We start from the raw sequence: 21821 nt of genomic DNA on the forward strand, positions 1-21821 counted from the left end.
TGTGGGTAGCTATATTTGTGGGTAACCAAATTTTAGTGTAATCTTACCATTGTAAAGTCTGTTGACTGTTTAGGGCTCCTCGGTTTACACTCTTTGAAATGTAACACTCGCTTGCTGCATTTTATGTTTCTATGAGCATGATGAACAAACATTACGGTTTCAGATGACAAGTTACTGCAGGTAATCTCTATCTTTATAACATCCCGCCCTTTTACTCTCTTTCACACTTGAAAAGTACCAAGACTAGGCCGTTTCACAACAAAGGAGCGAGACTGAAGTTATTGCTACCACTTACACAATACATGACAACCGCCTCGTGTCTGGTAATGACACTGTAATCACCACTAACTGTCTATACATTGTTGTCTTAGCCGCTTTGGTAACTCCCAAACAAAATCCTAACGGTATTTTCTCCCTACACATCCTACCTGTCGAAGCATGTCAAAAGTAACTGTCGGGAGAGGGAGAATTATACCTGAGGGCTGACTGAAACTGCGGAGCTGCGGTTCTTGAGTCTGTCGCCAGGTGGCAGATTCATGTTTTAATAACCACACTTTACACACGTTTTTCAATGCAAACACGTGGCAGTGTGTTCAACTTTGACAATTTATTATTTGTCTAAATATCACCTAACAACAAATTTTACTGTTAAACATTCGGTAACTCTGAAGTGTGACTCAGTTACAGAAACAGTAGACCTACACATTTCTAGTTGCAGGTGTTCAGCTATTCTCCATTTTGATACACCTTTTTTTTGTTATGTTTTTAAATGGGGAGAACAGACTTGAACATAAAACACTATACAAGGGAATTAACAACAAAAAATTGATACATTTAACTCTGGATTGCAGGATTACCCAGTACTGAAGTCAGGGAATCATAAAACATCTTTAGATCAATGACAGAGTTTAAAATTGGGTGTTCGATCAATGACAGAGTTTAAAACGGGATTCATTTTGTTTTGTGTGATACACCTTGTAGTTGTTCGCTTTGACCTATACACTTGATGAGCAGAAGCAGAGCCTAGTAATTTGTTTCCAGTCATTATTAAGACTTGTGCATTACCTCAATGCATGAACAAACTGCAAAACACCTGTGGAAATATAGGCTACATAAAGATTCATTATAGAAGTGCCTTATTTCTACAGATTGTTCTACTAATTACTTTTAAATGCAAGTGTTTTGCGTCAAGGTTACTTTACTTCCCCTGAATATTAGTTGAAAACACTGACGTGCATTTGCTATTTTTGTCTTCGCCGTCTATTCAAACAGCTCTTTACGACACTGACTTATCGGCACATCAAGGTACATAAAGTAAACTTAACATTAAAGACCAGAACTATAGTTGTGAGCAACAGCAGTAGATATTGTTGTTTTGTAATTGTTCACTGTTTAAGTAGATCATTTTAATTAATGAGATGTTTCTCTTTGCCAGCATGATCCATGCAGTCTCATAATACTAGGCTATTTGAAAGTGTAAATGGAAAATACTTGAGAATCGCAAGCTATGGGCAACAGATATGGCAGATATGCTTAAGGAAACTAATTGTATAACCTTGTGATTTCTGAATTCATCCACCTACACTGATTATATTTGGATTATCTGTGTGTTAGTGTGTGTGTGTGTGTGTGTGTGTGTGTGTGTGTGTGTGTGTGTGTGTGTGTGTGTGTGTGTGTGTGTGTGTGTGTGTGTGTTGTAATTTTTTGATTATTATTATAAAAATACATTTAAAAAATTTGTTTCTTTTTGTTCTAACGTTTATACATCTATTTCATTTATATTCAATTCAGTTCATCTTTATTTCTATAGCGCTTTTACAATGTAGATTGTCTCAAAGCAGCTTAACATAGCAATTCAGGTAAATTAAAACTGTCTGTTCAGTTCTCAGAGTTGAAGTTCAGTTTAGTTCAGTTCCGTGTGGTTCAATTTTCACTGCTGAAAGTCCAAACACTGAAGAGCAAATCCATCTATGAGCAGCTCCTCAAGTCCCAAACCAAGCAAGCCAGTGGCGACAGTGGCGAGAAACAAACTTCACCAATTGACGAAAGTAAAGGAAAAAAAACCTTAAGAGAAACTAGGCTCAGTTGGACACAGCCATTTCTCCTCTGGCCAAACTTCTTGTGCGGAGCTGCAGTCCAGGTGCCGGAGGCTGTAGAACACTGGACATCCATCGTAGAGAACTGCTAGTGTCTAAAACATACTTAAAATTTTAATGGATAGTTCACCCAAAAATGAAACTATTTTAACTATTTACTCTCCTTTAAAGTGGTTCCAAACCTTTATGGGTTTATTTCTTGTGCTGAACAAATTACAAGACATTTAAAGATAAAGCTGAAAACCTGTAACCATTGGCTTCAATAAAAACAAATGCTATTGCTTCAGTCTTCTAACATATTTAAATATATATTCTTTTGTGTTTAACAGAGGAAAGAAACTCAAACAGGTTTGAATAAGTAGAGTAAATAAATGATGACAGAATTTTTATTTTGGGTGAACTATCTCTTTACTATCTTCTGAATTTAGATGAACTGTAATATTGTTAAAATAAAATATGCATTAATTGTATTTATTATTTATTTATTTATTCATTTTTTTCTGCTACTTTTATTTTTGTTAATTCACTGTAAAACCCAAAAGTTAAGGTAGTTGAGGAGGAAACTGATTGCAACAAACCATTTAAGTTCAAAAAAATAATCCTAATAAATTCTGCGAACTTAATCTATTTGAGTACAATTTGAGCACAGTAAAACCTGATAAATGAAGTTAAGTCAAACCAACTTGGTACTGTAAAACCCAATGAGTTAAGGCTACTCAAACCATTCGAGGAAACTAATTGCTACAAACCATTTGAGTAAAAAAAAAAACTATCTATATGAGTACTGTGAACTTACTCTATTTAAGTTGAGCTAATGAGGTATTTAATGAACTCATTACATTCAACACTGAGTTCAAAACTCTTCAAATGAGTAGAATTAACTTTCAGTAAATTTTGAGTAAACTGCACTCATTTCATTTGATAAAGTTGACTGTTGGGTTTTACAGTGTAGAATCACTTTTATTATCAGTACTGGTCAATATTGTGGACTTTACTGCATGGATTTCCAGCTGTGTAATGGTATATTCTTGCAACTCATGCTGGTTTTAATGACGAGTTTAGAATGTTTGTTTTTTTGTTCTTTTGTTCTGTTGGTTCTAAGGTTGTTATCATATGTTTGGAGGAAAATGTTTATTCACATAATTGTAATTTTTTTTTGTCTTTTTATTTTGCTGAGGTCCTTTTGCCTGATTGATTTTATTTATTTATTTTTTGCACCATAGGAACAGCTGTTTTTTAATACAGGACTAAGTGGTGGGTTTTCGGTTAATTTGGTTAGCTGGAATGTTTGAGGTTTAGAAGGACCAACAAAACATTCCAGAATGTTTTCTCATCTTAAAAATTTGAATTCTGATATATTTTTTTTCAAAGGAAACACATTTGCATGTTAAGAACCACATCAGATTAAGAAAACCATGGATGGTCATGTCTTTCACTCTAACTTTAACAGCAGAGCCAGAGGTACTGCTACTGTTATGCATAAAGCATTTTTCTCTTTTACAGATTGCAGTTGGCAGTTGGCAGTCTCTTTCATGTCATTTGTGTTGGTAAACATTTATGGCCCAAACTAGGATAATCCTACTTTTTTCACTTCTGTTTTTTCATCTATTCCGAACTTGAACTCCGAAAATAAAATATATAAAAACGTACTATCAAGCCTAAAATGAAATATGTATATTAAATGGTAACTCAGCATCTAGTACAGGGGTGTCCAAACTCTGTCTCCTGGAGGACCAGTGTCCTGCTGAGTTTAGCTCCAACTTGCTTCAACACACCTGCCAGGAAGTTTCTATCTAGTAAGAGTTTGATTGCCTGGTTCAGGTGTGTTTAATTAGGGTTAGAGCTAAACTCTCCAGGACACGTCCAGGATCGAGTTTGGCCACCCCGGATCTAGTAAAAGGAAATCCAAGCAACCAGAGTTTGGATCAAAACAACCTAAATGTAATATATGAGGCAGAAATTCCCACTGTAACTTCCTTTATCTTTTTGATCCTGGTCTCAAACTTAATTCCAGGAGGGCCACAGCTCTGCGGAGTTTAGCTCAAACCACCTGCAGCTCACACCTGCTTAATAGTCTCTAGTAGTCTTGTACAGCTTGGACTAGCTGTGTTTGATTAGGGTTGGAGCAAAACTGTGCATACCTGCTGCCATCCAGGAATGGAGTTTGAGAGATATCATATTCTACTCTATGCTAGGTTGATATTCTGCCATGATGAATTGGCATGAATGATGAAGGTGATGTGAAAAATAATACACAAAGTTTCAGGAAGTTCAATGATGGTTGAAAAGAAATAGCATCATGTGAACTTTAAGTTTCATAATGGCAGAAATCACAGGTGTGACAAGCCAAGCAGGAAAGCGTGACTGACACCACAAAAAAAGACAGAACGAGAGAGCATGTGAGATGACTATTACCATATTTCAGTGGTAGCCAACATTCCTCACTAATACACTGTAGAATGTGGATCTGTGAGAAAAGATCTTCCAAACTGCCTTTTCAGACCGCAGATCCATTCTGGTCAACAGGTGTGACGCACGCTAAAGTCATGTCACACAAATAGTGTCACAGTTAAACACACTGGTCACAACTCCACCCTGCCATGGAAAAAAAGTCATAGCTTTAGTAAAAGTCACTGTCAGTCATTCATTGTATGGCTTAGAAGTGAATGAAGCAAAGCAGGCTCTGAGCAAGACGAGAACAGGAAAACTGGGGGAAGGGATGGGGTGATTGAAATGGTCGCGGGCCGTTTATCAGGTTCAGCCTGATTGAACTGACTCTTGCCCTCCTGCCAGCTCTACTTGCATGGCAGCCAACGTCTGCATCTTCGAGACTGAAGTTTGTCACAGTAGCGTGACAACAAGTGCATGGGACTTCCGTCTTCCGTGCACAAGACTTGCTTAGAGTCTGCAAGCATATTTATAAATCTAAATCGCTAGAAGTATTGAATGCAACATCACTTACAGATCCTTAGATCTAATTCTGAAATATGAATGAAGATGATTTAATAAATTAAGTCTGATTAATGAGGGAATAATGAAGAGGATGATCAAAAAAAGACAAACAAATGTTCTGCCAGAACCACTCCAACAGCCCGGACAGCATACCAGTCATTCTGCACACCTACACACTCCTTCTTTCCCCCAAAGTCTTTCTTCTTTCTCATCTCTGCTCATCTCTTCATCTTTCCACCTGTTTGCTTCTTTTTACCTCAGCCTGTTTTCCATTTTTAAATAGTGCTCACATCCGATTATCTAAGTAACGTAGAAAATACTTACAGTGCTCAGCATAACTGAGTACTCCCCGTTTTGAAAATAAATGTTTTTTATTCAATTCTCAGTAAATATAGGTTATATATATTGGTGCATTTTAACAAAATAGATTTATTAAACAGATAAATTTATTGAAATGATGTTTTAGTCACCAAACATATTTAGAAATTGAAAGATAAAACAACTAAATTCAGGCAAAATATTGCAAAAAAAACATTACAACCAACAAAATTTCAACTAAACCTGATTTTAAAAATTTGTATTTAATATTTTTCTACAACAAATGAATTTGAGTGAACTAGTTTTTGAACCGTTATCGTAAGTTATTTTGTTAGATAAGCTCCAGATTTGGCTTTAGTACTGACTAATCTAACATATATGCACAAATATATTATTGCATAGCTTCCTATTAAAAATAATAATTTACAAGATAGATTTGTGAGGGGTGTACTTATATATGCTAAGCACTGTATGACTGGGAAAAGTAAGCATTTTATACTGTACTATTTACAGTATATTGAAAAAGTGAAGAAATGTTTCTCAGTGGTGAAGAAACAATAACAGCCAGTGCATCTTATTATAATGTGAAGGACTGTGCACTAAAACCAAAAACTTCCTTACTGCAAGAAAATTTTATTTAGGAAATGTATCTATAAGAATGTTAGATGAAAGCATTTTGTATAGGCTCGAGTGAAGGTGCAGCACTGTTTTGCTATGGGTAACAGGCCTGCTACTTAAGACTTCAACGTAAGTGAAACTAACAGCAGATATAGTTTTGAGAAACTTGCATACCAACACGAAACTGTTTTACCTGGATATTTTCCTAATTGTTCAATTAGCATCACGATGAATGGTTTTGTGTACACTTGAGGTGTTTGTGTTAGTTTAACTATCAACTGGCTCGTCAATGCAGTGTGAAAGTGTGTGTGTGTGTGTGTGTGTGTGTGTGTGTGTGTGTGTGTGTGTGTGTGTGTGTGTGTGTGTGTGTGTGTGTGTGTGTGTGTGTGTGTGTGTGTGTGTGTGAAAGGGGATTAAGGTTGTTAGAAGTTTCATACAAACATCACTGAAAAAGAAATTATTCAAAGATGATTCCTTGGATTTACTAAAAAATGTAAGTTAATGTGGTTGTAAACAATTTATTTTGGGCTGAATTTAAACAAACAAATTAGGTTAAATATATATTATTAAATTAAATTTTTGGTTTAAATTCAACACAAAAAAAATGTTTGCAACAGTTTTGCAGACATCATTTTTTCAGTGATGGTCAGAGTTTTAGAGTAAGAAGAACAATAAGTGCAGATGCCAATAAAAATAAAGCTTATTTATTGTTATTGGTTTTTCCTAGAAGAACCTTTTCATTTCACAAGAAGTTTTTTAATGTGAAGAAGGGTTTTTAGATTACTAAAATGTTGGCTGAAAAAAAAATATTCAAAGATGATTCCTTGGATTTACTTTTTTTTTTGGTTAAGTGGTTGTAAACAATTTATCTGGTCTGAATTTAAACAAACAAATTAATTTTAACATTAGGAAATGTTATTTGTTTGTTTGAATTCAGCACATATAAACTGCAACAATTTTGCAGGCATAATTCTTTTTCAGTGTTGTGAAACTTCTAGACAGAAGATACTTTAGAAAACCAAAAACAATTATTCTACACTGAAAAAATGGTTCATTGAATTTACAAAAGTTTTTAAGGTAAGTGTTGCAAGAAGTCATATAGGCTGACTTAAAACAAACAAAGTTGAACATTACTAAATAAATAAACAGGTAAATCCAATAAATATTGTTTGAGTGTATGGCACCACTGGCACTTTTATTTATTCATTTATTTGAGAATGTTATGTTTACAGTGGGCTAATAAAGTTATGTTTACAGTTGCTTAAACTGTTATAAACACAACACTAGATGATAAAAAAAGATTGGCATGTTGGAAATATAGCATTTTTAAAAAAGCAACAATTAAGGAAAAGAAAAAATGTAGAGTAGTAAAATTGCCAGTGAAATTGTAGGTAAAGCACAATACAAACCAAAAGAAATGTATTTAATGGGAATTAAACAGAAAGCATGCAATTATAGAAGATTGTTCCCACCCCTAAATATAACATTTCAGCTCTTGCCATCAAAAAGACGTTTTAGGCAACCTCAAGTAAAGAAAAATGTGTGTCAAATGTCATTTGTGCCGACTATTAGAATTGTAAATACTGGGTCTTTATGTAGCCTAATAGAATTGAGTTTTCAATGTGATTTAGGCTATGTGAGGATATTGAAGGTATTGGTGTAACCTGTTTTTTTCTGTGATTTATGTTATATGTGACTGCTGACGTGGTTGTGTGGCGAAACCAAAGATAAATTTTCACTTGTGGAGAATAAAGTAAGTAAAGTAAAGTAAAGTAAAGTAATTTGAGCGCTTTCGTCCATATTTAAATGGATGAGATGACTGAGTTTTTAACGGTGTCAGAGAGGAAGAAATTAGAGTCAACCAACAAGTTCTTACATGACGTAATGAGCGATTTAAATGTACATAATCGTGTATGATTTCTTTTTAGCAGTTTTTGGTTGCATCTTGTCTCTCAGACTGTTACCTCTACAATCAACTCGGTGCCACCTTGAAGCGGAATTGTTCAGGGGAGGGGAGAGAGGAAAAAAGAGCGAGAGAAAACCGGTTGGACAGGTAAGACGTAGAGGCCGGACTGGGTCGGGTTTGTTGTCACCGTTATATTCAGACGCATGCGCATTGTTACCTGTTTCCTCATGAAATGTGTACCTGCGCTCTAATCAGCCACTGAAATTCGTATTGTTGTCCGTCGGTTGAGCAGTTTGGACTATTTACCTGCCACAAACATCACCTCCCACCTTGACAAAGACACCTAGCTTTGTCGTAACCTTCTGGACTGAGTAAATTTCCGAGAAAGTCTACATGAAGTCGGAGTAGCGGAAGACGGCGGAAGGTGCAAGCAGAAAGCGGGTAAATAGTGGGAAACTCCACGGAAACCTGTACAGGTACATAAAGTTTGCGAAGAGGTAGACGTTTGGAGTGAAGAATTTGGTTTTGCTTTTCCAATCCGAAGACAAGGCACTGAAGACACATACAGTGAGGACATTGCACTTAAATTGCATTGTGGAAAGTTTTCGTGAAAGTAGGTCGGCATAAAAACCTGCAGTTTAATTTTGAGAGATAGCGGGGAAGACGTCGGGAATAGACCATGCCACGAGCTTTCCTGGTGAAGAAAACGGGAAATTCACCCGGCAAGAGAAACTGGAGCGATCTACCGGACCACGAACGCGGTGACATTTATATTCCAGGTGAGAAAAGTTGCTATTTTTCCAGATCGTAATCCGGATAACGGTACGGATGCGTCGAATGGCGCATTCAGTAACACAACAGTTCATTCCCAGGAGGTCAAGCTGGGAACAGCCCTATGTAATTTAATAGCTTATTTTGTGTATTTCATTCATTTTATTTTTACTTTTTTTGTGTTTTGGGTAGGATATCATAAAAGATATCAAATAGGCCTAATCCTTTATTTAAAAAATCCTATTTTAATATCATATTTGTGATTGATTGAAAAATTAAACAAAGTCGTTAAATATGAGTTTGTTTTAAGAGGGCAGTTACAGCTCCTTTAGTTGACCTTCAGACCCAACTCTTCCTTATAACATCAACTTATTACAACACAAGACAGTGCCAGTCTGGCCTACACAAAACAGTTGTGAAATTATAGCACTTTATATTTTATTTTGTCACAAGTTTAAGTTATATTGTTTATTTGAAAACAGAATCACTGTAATTAATTTTAGCTAATTTATTTAGTGATATTTATTTACAAATTCAGATTGCAAACACTGATAACTGTTTCATTTTAACTGTTTTAGAAGTTCGTATTCGTATCATTTAACTGCAGTCATCTAACGGAATAGACAGACAGACAGACGCAGCCGTTCATTTGGCTATATGAACTCCTTCAGTTTCCAAACGACGCGAAAAGAGATACACTGAAATGTTTTATGTTGCATTTTCTAATTTACAGAAAGTTACTAAGTTTAACAGTTAAAGGCGAGGTGTGTAGCCTTGATTTATACGTGACATTTTAAAAGAATGCGCTCAGATGTTTTGTGTGCTCGTCAGCCTGCTTAGCTTTTTGTGAAAGTTTAATCCATTTGCATAACAGCTCATTCATAAACTGAACTAACTTGAAACAGAGACATTTATAGCATTGATTCATGCTGGTATGTCAGGAGGTTGTTGTACCTGTTCTAGTCGTTGTCATCATCACCCTATGAGGTTACACGTATAGGCTACATACAAGGCGGAACGATTAGTTTTAATTACCTGCAAGGCAGAACTAATAGGCTAGGCTTGTTAATTACAACACTCTTACATATAATGGTTCTTTATTATCATAGATGGTTTTATGCAGAATTTTCAACATCCATAGAAACTTTAGCTCTTTAAAGTACAAAAATAATAGGCTGTGATAAATGGTTACATTTTATGACATATGGTGATAAATTAGATGGTAAGTGGTTATTAACTTTTACACATAACTTTTTAGGAAATAAATGTAGCCTGCAGAAAAAAAAACAAATTTTAAAAGTGAAACAATTTGCCATTTTCATAATATACAATTTAAATAAACTATATCTATAATGGACAACAAGTCGTCATTATTTTTATATTGAAATTGTTCTGTTATTTTCCTTTTTATTGTTTTAGCAATTCTGACATCTGTAAAACTAAAGTTTCTTTCTTTCTTTCTTTCTTTCTTTCTTTCTTTCTTTCTTTCTTTCTTTCTTTCTTTCTTTCTTTCTTTGAGATCAGTGCGGCATCCATTTTAACGCATCGTGGTGTTTTAGTTTGTCTGTCGATATGGTTGTGGGTTAATGTTTACAGCGGTGAAGGAAATAACGGGCTTCACTGCTCTGGCTCCCTTTTCCCGCTACACCCTTAGCAAACACACACACACACACACACACACACACACACACACACAGAGCGAGTGTACCTTTCACCTCACTGTTCGATATCTGCTGAACAAACCCATATAGCAGAGGCATTGTTACGTATTTAATAGTCGTCACCTACACATTTTATTGCCCTTTTTTTAACCCGTTCATTTTCGTTCTCTTAAGTTTTGCTGTTTTCATTTATTCCCTTCATGTGACTCGTTAGAATAAATTGTATGAAGGTTTAGGAAAAAGTCGCTTTTAAACACTGTACAAATTATAATTGACAACGAATAAGTTAAGAGGACTTTAAGAATTTTGTTAAGAAGTTGCTTGATTTTAAATACAAACAGTAGTAAATAAAAATATTATTTCACAATATTACTGGTGTATTGTTACAGTACAACAGTAATATTGTAAATACATATTAATATTAATTATTATGAATACAGAATAATAAATAAAATTAATAATAATATTCATACTTTCATTTTCCTTCACCTTAGTCTCTTTATTCATTAGGGGTCGTTGCAGTGGAATGAACCACCAACTTAACATAGAATATAGAAATAATAATATTGTGAAATATTTTTTTCAATGTAAATAATTAAAAATGTCTTTTATTCCTGCAATTCCAAGCTGAATTTTCAGCACCATTACTTCAGTCTTATCACATTATGCTTCAAACAATATATTTTATTACTCTGCATATTTATGAAGCATATAATAATAATAGCCTAATAATAATAATAATTATTATTATAATTATTATAATAATAATGATAACAATTATTATTATTATTATTATTATTATTATTATTATTATTATTATTATTATTATTATTATAATTATTAAGCTATTATTATTATATGCATCGTAAAATAATAATACTTAAAATAATAGTTTGAGAAATTAATAAATTAATTTAACAAATTATTTTAAATACTTAAAATAATAATAACAATAATAATAATAATTATTATTATTATTATATAATAATTATTATTATTATTATTAAGTATCATGATTGCTCAGTCAATAATAGGCCTAATGGTTTCTTTTCATTATGTTGAAAACATTATTTCTGCTTCATTTTTTGGTGAAAACAGTAACATTACTGTTATTGATTATTAGGTTTTTAATGAATAATAGTAATAACAATAAATTATGATAATAAATGTTTCTTAAGAACAAAATCTGCATATTCAAATGATTATTTGAAGCATCGTGTGCCACTGAATTAAATTTAATTCATCTTTATTACTATATCGCTTTTAACAATGTAGATTGTGTCACATTAAGATAGACGTTGTAGTAAACTGAAACCACTTCAGTCCAGTTTTTACAGTTGGGTTCAGTTCAGTGTAATAATGTAGCCTAAATGTCCCCAAGCACCGAAGAGCACCTCCAAAGTTCCAAAAGTCCTACTGAAGACTGCAATGATGCTGAAAATTCAGCTTTGACACATAATAATCAGTTGCATTTTAAAATAAATTCACAAACAAAACAGCATTGTCAGCTGAAATATGTGTCTCACTACATTACAGTATTTATTGTGATTGATTGGTGCATTGTATTTGACCCAGGCTATATGATGTTTTTTATAGTGCGATTTTATATTGCGATTTAAATACAGTTTCACTAGATTAGTTGAATAACTATTTGGAAAGAATTTATCCTTTTAGATTAATTTTGGAGGATTGTGTATGGGGAGTGCATAACTATGAAAAACAATCTACAAGCAAAGATAAATTCAATAGAGAAAAAATAAAAAAATAAATAAACAGCATTTGTTTTTCGAGGAGCCAAACTACATTCAGGTAAAGTAATTTAATAATCAAATGTAAAATAATGCCACATAGTCTTCGTTTTATAAACAATTAACTAAAATGAATCAGTGTTAACTGTCACACAGTCGCAGGTCTCAAAAAACACTTGCGAATGATCAATTATAATACAAACTCAACATTGCATATAATCGCAATGTGACTATTGCGAATGATCACATTGTGATATCGATGCTGAAACGATATATTGTGCAGCCCTACAATAGATTTGACCAGTATTGTATTTGGAAAATTTACATTAAGTGCACTTGGTTTTATGAAAAGGAGCTAGATAGAGATTGTTTATATAGAGCTAAAATATTACAATTGCTAAATGTTATATAGAATAATTTACTAAAAATGCTCACTCAATTTCCTTAAATCAATAAAAAAAAGTCTTAAATCAGTTTGTGTCCTCCGTTTTTTTTTTTTTTTTTTTTAAGATACAATGCATTTGGTTGTAGTTCATCTTTGTGTAGTAGACAGTCAGAGAAGGGAGGGGTTGGCAAACACTAGGGCAAAAGGCAAAGAAACAATCACTGCTGTCTACTGTTTATTACTTTTAGCTATGTTACAAAGTAAAACAAAAAGTAGGCAAGCACATACCACAATTATAAGTCACATCAAAACAGTTTGGTCTCTTCAACACCAAACTACCAAACAGTCTATTGGGATTTTTTCTTAATTAAACTTTAACTCTGAAAACTGGACTGTTTCAATTTCAATTCACTAGAACATCTACGTTAAGCTGCTTTGACACTATCTACATTGTACAAGCGCTGTAGAAAAAGATGAATTGAATTGAATAGAATCAACAAAAAACCCCAGGTTGCTAACTGCATATGTCTACATAAGCACAGATGATGTGTTCGATATGCAATAAAAATGTTGCATGTTACCGTTACCCACAGCGCCCATTAGATATTTGCATTTTAATTTGCAACTCAGTTATGACACACCAGAATCAACAGATTCTTTGTTCTGGCCAGTAATGTTAGAGCTGGTCATCATCTACAATCTCCATGCAACTGCTGTCTTTTTTATTTCTCTTCTCCATCATTAGTCAATGTCTTAGGAATAATTGAACAAGCTCTCAGGAAAGCACATGATAGTTTACAGGCAAACATTTGCAGATTATCCATTTGATGTATTGTGTTGCGTGGAGGTTTGTATAAAGGGAGCTGGAGCCTGTGCCTCTAGCCCAGCTGGTCTGACTGGTAAAGCAGCAGTAACAGGAGTGGTTTAACTTTAGCCCGGCACAATACACTTACACACACACACCACACACACAACACACACACACACACACACACACACACACACACACACACACACTTATGTAGATCAGCCAACCCACCCACTCACATTCGTATACTGAACACACACCTGGCCCAGAGGCACAACTGTCCCACTCAGCCTCCAGAGCCACACACACACACACCCAGTTTCTGATTGTCTTGCAATCACATCCTTCATCCTCAGCTATGCAGAACGTAATCCACACTTGTTCACAAAGCCGAGATGTTGTGTTGGAAAGATTTGTACATCTGTGCTTGTCATCATTTGTCTTCAAACAATACTCGTTTGCTGATAATGCAAAGTCAATATTGCGGTGACACAAAAAGCCTTTTCACACTATGCTTAACCCTGGGGTCGTCGTCGTTATGAATATGATTTTAACCCTGGGTACAGGAACAGTTCACACCTGTAGTTAAAGCAGGTGTCCTGTCCATTTGTCCTACCTTGTCAGATTGTCCTTCCTCCCATTCAGAAAGTAGGTAACACATTTTGATGAAAATATGCTACCCATCAGATTTTGCTACCAGTGTAAGTTTAAATGTGGAGTGATATGAAGCTGTAATATCGCCCTAACCTAACTAATCCCTAACCCCAACCCCAGAACCATTCAAATAGTGTTGGTAGCATAATCTTATAGGCAGGATAAAAGGTCAGGACACCGGCCCTCGGCCACACCTTTCCCCCCAACCATCCGAGGATCTGAGTTAAAAGTATATTTCACATTTAAAGCATAGTTTACATTCAATTAATTTGTTAATATAATTAATTAACAATAATTGTTAATCATTTGTAAACATAATCGGTTGTAATGAAATGTAATTTGCCTTCCAGCAGTTACTTCAAAAAAGGAGTTAATTACTAATTACTTGTTAGTTAATCAAAATTTGCACTCAGGAGAGTTAGTGATGTCACTGTGAGGGTCATAAGCTTGCATCTGCACCTGGTCTGCAGCCAGACCCCTCACATTTACTTTGTCTGAAGGTGCAGTGTGTAAGTTTGACTTCCTGTATCAAAATATAGCATTCCTTTATTGCATTCCTTGATCAAAACAAACTCAAGCACAGGTTGCCAGATTGACAACATCAACAGGATCGTGCCTGACTATCAAGCCTAAAGGCAGATTTGAGGCTGATTTAGGTTGTGTTCAAAATAAAAGCAGCGGCACTTGATAGAAGGAATATTTTCCATATTAAAATGAGTTTTTCTTCTAACCAACACCTCAAATTGATATATTAGAAACGGCTTCTATTTCTTGCAGCTGAACAACAGAAAACTGACAGTGATCACCTCAGGTACACCTTATGTGCTTTATTCAGTGTTAAATGCTAATAATGTGAGTTTAAATGCCGTTTCAGATGTCAATTTTTGCCACTCCTTGGGCCTACATTCCTCCCCAATCCCCCCAACCAAGAATCATCCGAGTTAAAGAGAAAGTTCACCCCAAAAATGAACATTTACTCACCATTTACTCTTAAGTATTTCTAATCTTTTCTGTTTCTATCTTCTGTTGGACACAAAATATTGTCATTTTCACAAACACAGCCATTACTATCCATCGTAGGAACAAATCATACTATAATTTGTTAATTTATATGTTTTTCCAACATTCTTCAGTTCATCATCAAGAAAAATCTTAGAGGTTTGGAACAAATAGAGGGTCAGTAAATAATGACAGAATTTTTTTGGGTAAACAATCTCTTTAAGAAGCAGAGTATGCATCACTTTTCATCCCGGGTTATGAAACAAAACAAAACTTACGATAACGGTCCAAAAATGTGTACACTCAAATTTATCTGTTATAGAAAAAATATTTAATACAAATTTTAAAAAGAGGAAAAATCAAGAGAAGCAAAAAATTTGATAAATTTAGTTGAAATTTAGTAGGTTGTAATTTTTTTGTTTGAATTTAATTGTAATATCTTTTACATGTAAAATATGACTGGTGACTAAAATATTATTTTAATAAATATATTATTTAATTTTGAAAAAATATTGTTTAAAAAAAATTAGTTATCAATTTAAGAGAGAGAGAGAGAGAAAGAAAGAGGGAATTTAGAGCAAAGATAAATGACTCTTAGTGTAGAAAATATTATAGTGTTTGTAATAGGAAGTCAAGTGTCGAATAAAAGATATTTAGCTGTTTTTTTGAGAATGACTTAAAAATCCTCTGATATCTCAGACAATAGAAACAATAGAAGAAATCAAAATCAATAACAGAGCAATATTAAGTAAGTGTTATGACGCATCCCAGTTGATCTATTGCTGTAATAATACATAATATGACCATGTGGAATGTTAGAGGCTTTATGTAAACCACTCGTTAGCTGCATTCATCAATCAATGACACTGACACAGGATCAGTATTGTACAGTGTGGAATATCATTGTATGAATAATATCCAGATTAAATGATTAACCCAACATAAATGATGTATAGTGTGAAACCGTTTGAACCACATAACCTAGGATTCCATCTAAGTGTTAGATGCTAACATTTGACGCTTCCCTCTCTCTCCTCCATAGTCTCCATGTCTCCCTTTGCCTACCGAGAGGAGACTGAAGCCAGTCCGGCAGAGGTGCCGCTGTGCCTGTCCAAACGCAAAGACCGAAACATGTACACCCACAGCCAGATGTACACCAATGACCCTGGAGCCGTGGTTCCTGTGGCTGAACTCCCATCATGCACCGCTCTAGGCCAGAGTCCAGAGACCGAGCACATCCGAAGCACACAAAACAATACCTATGTGCGCACTAAAATAAAGGTGAGGCTTCTGGAAAATGTTGACTTTTGCTAATGTTGATCTAAGATCTCGTTACGGCGGCAGTAAGCAGTCCTTTACAGCCATTGTGCCAGTGTTGTACATAATTGATTTGTCTTTACACATTGCTTGTACTCATATCACTTTACTAGTTTAAATGTTGACTCAGCCGCTAATTCAGTCTTTTATTTCCCTCTTTGTTTGTCGTTTGGCTGCAGGTCACTACAGGTGAGCTTCCCACTGAGGCGCCTCCGGTTGTGCCCAGTGTAACTACAAGCCCACCGGTTTCCATAGCGACGCATTGCTCTCCTCCTGTCACGAAGCCACTAATGGTGCAGTCGAGTGGTGCGACGTACGTTTGCCAAGTGTGTCAGAAAGTGTTCCAGTTCCAGCGCATGCTAAACCGACACCTGAAATGTCACAGCGAGCAGAAGAGGCACTTGTGTGATTTCTGCGGTAAGGGCTTCAACGACACCTTCGATCTCAAGAGGCACGTGCGCACACACACCGGTAAGAGCTCCATCTGTTTGTAATGGAATGTAATTTGTCTTCCAGCAGTTACTTCAAAAAGAAGTTCATTACTAATTATTTATTAGTCAATTAAAATAGTTTTTCTTTTACTGTTCAATTTACTTCAACAACATCTGGCTGCAGACTTCCACATGCTAGTTGAGCTATGCAGTCTCAGACATATGCACTCAATAGAGTTAGTGATGTCACTGTGAGGGTTAAGGGCGGGGTTAGGTGTACTTGTTAAAATCGTTGCATGCGCTCTCAGCTAGCATTTGCACTTGCTCTGCAGCTTGACCTCTCACATTTACTTGGCAGCTAGTTCTCTGTAACTCTTGCATGGTTGCCCACTGAAGCTAAGCAGGGCTGTGCCTGGTCAGTACCTGGATGGGAGACCACATGTGAAAGCTAATTTGCTGCCGGAAGTGGTGTTAGTGAGGCCAGCAGGGGGCGCTCAACCTGCAGTCGTGCAGTCAACCTGTGTGGGTCCTAATGCCCCAGTATAGTGAAGGGGACTCTATGCTGCTGTCATTCTGTCTTTAAGATGAAACGTTAAACCGAGGTCCTAACTCTCTGGTCATTAAAAATGCCAGGATATCCTTCAAAAAGAGTAAGGATGTACCCACTGGTCTTTGTCTTTCATGGCCATCCCCATTCATCACTCTGTCTCCTCTCCACTCTGTGTGGTGTGCGGTTTGGCGCAATATGGCTGCCGTCGCATCATCCAGGTGGATGCTGCACACTGGTGGGGGATGAGGAGATTCCCCCAATGTGTAAAATGCTTTAAGTGTCTAGCCTAAATGTAAATTATTATTATTATTATTATATTTTGTCTGTTATTCTGTAAGTAATTCAATTACTTGACTCAATACTGAAAATCCCCATAAATTTTACCTCATAGACAATAGAAATAAAACCCTAACTTTAAATTCTTTAAATTCAAGTTTAAAAAGTACCTTTTAGATTTATTTAAAAATAAGACTTACATTTTAAACAATATAAAGTATGATTCAACACTCAAAACATTTCATGTTAATTTCATACATGGATACACTATATAATAGTGTAAAATAATATAATATTATTAGCCAGTAATTTATAACACATTTCATTGTTTATTTTGTGTGTGCAATTGTCAGACAAATAAAACCTTTTGTTGAAAAAATATGTTATTATGCAAAATATCAATATTTATACAATATATATGCAGTAGTCAACATTTGAAGTGGATCAAAAAAGTTTTTAAAAATTGTTTTTCAAAAGACAAAATGGGTGTTCTTTAATAGTTTTATGAAAACTTTAATGAAAGGTTTTGATGTACTTCAAATTCAAGTGTTGACTACTATATATATATATTGTATATATGAGCAATATTGATATGAGTAGCAGTGTGATGTGGTTGTATATCGGTATGACGATATACAGCCACATTGCACTGCTATGAGTGTGATATTGTGTTTAAACAACAGTTAGACGGCATACTCATGTGTATAAAAAAGAAAATCAAACATGGAGAATCTCAAAATCCTTTTGTAAGAGGAACTACTTTCTTTCGCCATTCATTCACATCTACTTCACAAATGTCACTTTCGAGCTAGTATTTGAATGATTCTCTAGTATAATGTCTAAAGTGATGGCAAAACAGGTGATTTTGCTCACATTTTAAGATTATGATGCTGAACGACATGAAATGCCATCAGTCTACAGAGAATTCCCAGTATTTCTTTGTTGCAATCGGGAGATCACAATATTACTATGTTATATATACAGCACTACAACATACAAGAGAGAGAAAGTCATTTACCTGTTTAATAATGATTTGATCAGCAGTGGTTTGAAATTACACAGTTTTTCACCCCTGATGCGCTCTCTCAGAAACTATACATATTTTAAAATAGGCACTATCCGTATAAATAAACTACTTAGATGCTATCTAAACAACTACATTTTCACCCAAAAAGCCTCAAAAGTACATTATGTTGCCCAACAGCAGCAATATTTATCAAACTGTAGAGTGTCTTCTGCTTGTCACTGTATGTGGGTGGAGTAAAACACAAAGGTGAAGGGTTAAAAGGCTGGATGATATATATATATATATATATATATATATATATATATATATATATATATATATATATATATATATATATATATATATATATATGTATGTATGTATGTGAATGTAAAACATGGCTATGTTATACCATCATAAAAAACATCCAACAATTCTGCCATCATCTACTCACCCTCCACTTGTTCCAAATCTGTTTGAGATTCTTTCTTCAGTTTAACACAAAAGTCATTGACTTTCATAGTATTTTTTGCCAGAGTCAACGACTGCTTTTTTCCAACATTCTTCGGAATAGAAGAAAGAAATTTGTAAAAGTTTACAACCACTGAAGTGTAGATAAACTGTGAGGAAGTTTACATTTTCAGGTGAACTCTCCTTTTAATCGAATCTTCTTCTCCTCCTGCAGGTGTTCGTCCGTATAAGTGTGAGCTGTGTGACAAAGCCTTCACCCAGCGCTGCTCTCTGGAGTCTCACATGAAGAAGATTCATGGTGTTACGCAGCAGTACGCTTACAAAGAGCGACGCAGCAAACTCTACGTCTGTGAAGAGTGTGGCCACACTGCGTCTACCCAGGATGCACTGCTGCGCCACCTGCACACCGAACACCCAAACAGTGCCTTCCTGCGAGCCAAAGGGGCACGCAGACACTCGCCATCCTTGAACGGCACCAAAGACGATACGTCCCAACCCGGCTCTCCTCTCTCTCTTAACAGCGATGATAATGCAGAGTCTTGAGGTTTCCTAAATGATATATTTTTATACATGTGTAATAGGATGTGATTAATATGCATTCTGATGATTTATTGTGTGTCAACGGAAATGTAAAAAGAGGTGCAAAATGCTGTAATGAGATTCAGTTTACACTTGTGCTGTACTGCGGTCTTATGAAAAGCAGACGACAGCAGCGAAAGCATGGACTACTTCAGTTTACATAATGTTTTATACAAATTCAGGAGAAACACATAACTGAATGTGGTATAAAAGGGATAGTTCACCCAAAAAAAACAATTCTATCATCTTTTACTCACTCCCACTGGTTTCAAATCCGCATTTTGACTAGTTTTGGAAACTAGTAGCCATTGACTTCTGTAGTTTTTTGTTTGTTTGTTTGTTTGTTTTCCATGTAGTGGCTGCTGGTTTCTAGTGTTTTCAACAGAAAAAAAGACACTTGTAAATGTTTGGATCCACTTGAGGGTGAGAAATTGGTGGCTACGTTCACTTTTGGGTGAACTGTCCCTTTAAATCAATGGTCTCAAATTCAATTCCTGGAGAGCCATAGCTCTGCACAGTTTAGCTTTACCCACCTCCAACACCTGCTTAATAGTCTCTAGCAGTCTTGAATGGCTTGATTAGTTGGATTAGCTGTGTTTGATTAGGGTTGGAGTGAAACTGCAGAGCTGCGGCCCTCCAGGAATCGAGCTTGAGAACTATGCTTTAAATGATTCTATTTATACTGTGTGTGATGATTGTTTTATGTAGCGCTGTTTCAACTGATAGTTGAATATAAGTGATCTCTGAATGTTGGGATTTCGAAAGGGAATTCATTTTGTGTCGTTAATCACTACCGTATGTAATATATTTGCATAAACTTATAAAAAAAGATTTATATTTATCCTGGTGTAGTTTTTCTACTTGGGTATGTTTGAATATTTTTGCTCTCGATTTTATATGTACAACTTCACATTCTTGTCATACTTGTCCTTTTTGGGTTGCATTTTTTTGTACTTTTTTTACGTCATAAATATAATTGCCTCTTTTAGATGAATTAAGTAGACTTTGTGGCATACAACTTTGATAATCCTCATAACACACCTACACAATAAAGGCTTTTTTTGTTTTTTAAAAAGAAAAGTGTGATTCATTCACTTGAATTGTTTCTAGAATGGGCGTCACGATGGCACAGTCGATAGCATGATTGCCTCACAGCAAGAAGGTCGCTGGTTTAAGCCTCAGATGGGTCAGTTGGCATTTCTGTGTGGAGTTTGCATGTTTTCCCCGTGTTCGTGTGGGTTTCCTTTCCAGTTTCCCCAAAGACATGCTCTATAGGTGAACTTAATAAACTAAATTGTCCGTAGTGTATGTGTGTGAATGAGTGTATGGGTGTTTCCCAGTTGGGTTGCGCTGGAATGGCATCTGCTGTGTTAAACATAAGCTGAATGAGTTGGCGGTTCATTATGCTGTGGAAACCACTAAATATTAAAGGGACTAAGCCGAAAAGAAAAAGAATGAATGTTTCTTGAATACACATTCAGACACTCTTAAAACTTATTAGTAATATTTTAAGTGCTTTACATGCATGACTGCATGCACAGCAACAGATAAGACCATTAAGACCAACAATAAAGCGTTTTAGAATTTGCATGCAAGACAGCAGGCAGGAGAGAGAGGGAGATTCAGTGGGTGGATGTTGGTGGATTCCAGATCCCTGTTTGGTCTTGTTTGGAATTCAGTGTCTGTTTCATTGTGGGGCCATCAGGCATTAACGGCTCAAAGCTGCCTATCCCTTTAGAACCGTTATTTTTTCTTTTTAACCTCTCCAACCAATTCAGTACCACCCTTTTTAAAACTGTAATAGTGAACAATAGTTTCTTGTTTACAACAAACAGAATTGAATACAAATTGTAGATTTAGGCTATTTTACACTCTGAGAAATAAAGGTACAGGAGCTGTCACTGGCGCAGTACTTTTTCAAAAGATACATATTTGTACCCAAAGGGTCCATACTGGTACCTCAAAGGTGCATATTAGTGCCCAAATGTACCCATAAAGTACATTTGAGGTACCATTATGAACCCTTCAGGTACATATGAATCTTTTGAAAAGGTACTGCCCCAGTGACAGCTCCTGTAAGGTATTTCTGAGAGTGTAAGGCAAGACGCTGCAGGTGAATGTGGTAAAATAATATGCAAATTGAGTATTTTGCTTAAATACAGTATGTAAATGAGTCTTTTTTTAACATTTTAATTAATTATGCACCAATTTGAATACATTTTAAGCACAAATCTGAACGTTTTGCATGATGTCAGGTTAAAAATGATTGTTTAGC

The 21821-nt window shown here is 35.3% G+C and overlaps 1 protein-coding gene across 2 annotated transcripts; it reads left to right on the plus strand.

The window, feature by feature from the left end:
* The first annotated feature begins 7730 nt into the window (after positions 1–7730).
* Positions 7731–20626, plus strand: ovol1a (ovo-like zinc finger 1a). 2 transcript variants are annotated; one of them, XM_087260018.1, is made up of 4 exons: positions 7731–8037; positions 15959–16197; positions 16413–16704; positions 19182–20626. In XM_087260018.1, exons 2-4 carry the CDS (start codon positions 15964–15966, stop codon positions 19508–19510), a joined length of 855 nt encoding a protein of 284 aa, XP_087116144.1. In that variant the 5' UTR covers positions 7731–8037; positions 15959–15963; the 3' UTR covers positions 19511–20626. The 2 variants fall into 2 exon arrangements, with proteins under 2 accessions (XP_087116144.1, NP_001108216.2); NM_001114744.2 differs by lacking the exon at positions 7731–8037 and adding an exon at positions 8110–8669 and having other exon boundaries at positions 19182–20615.
* The last annotated feature ends 1195 nt before the right edge of the window (positions 20627–21821 follow it).

Source organism: Danio rerio, chromosome 7 (assembly GCF_052040795.2).
Source record: "Danio rerio strain M-AB ecotype USA chromosome 7, GRCz13ab, whole genome shotgun sequence".
NCBI classification, from domain to species: Eukaryota; Metazoa; Chordata; class Actinopteri; order Cypriniformes; family Danionidae; genus Danio; species Danio rerio.

Coding starts and splice junctions, on each gene's coding strand:
- ovol1a (NM_001114744.2), top strand. CDS start 8,570: ATGCCACGAGCTTTCCTGGTGAAGAAAACGGGAAATTCACCCGGCAAG. Junction 8,670..15,958: donor CGGTGACATTTATATTCCAG/GTGAGAAAAGTT, acceptor TCTCCTCCATAG/TCTCCATGTCTCCCTTTGCC. Junction 16,705..19,181: donor GCACGTGCGCACACACACCG/GTAAGAGCTCCA, acceptor CTCCTCCTGCAG/GTGTTCGTCCGTATAAGTGT.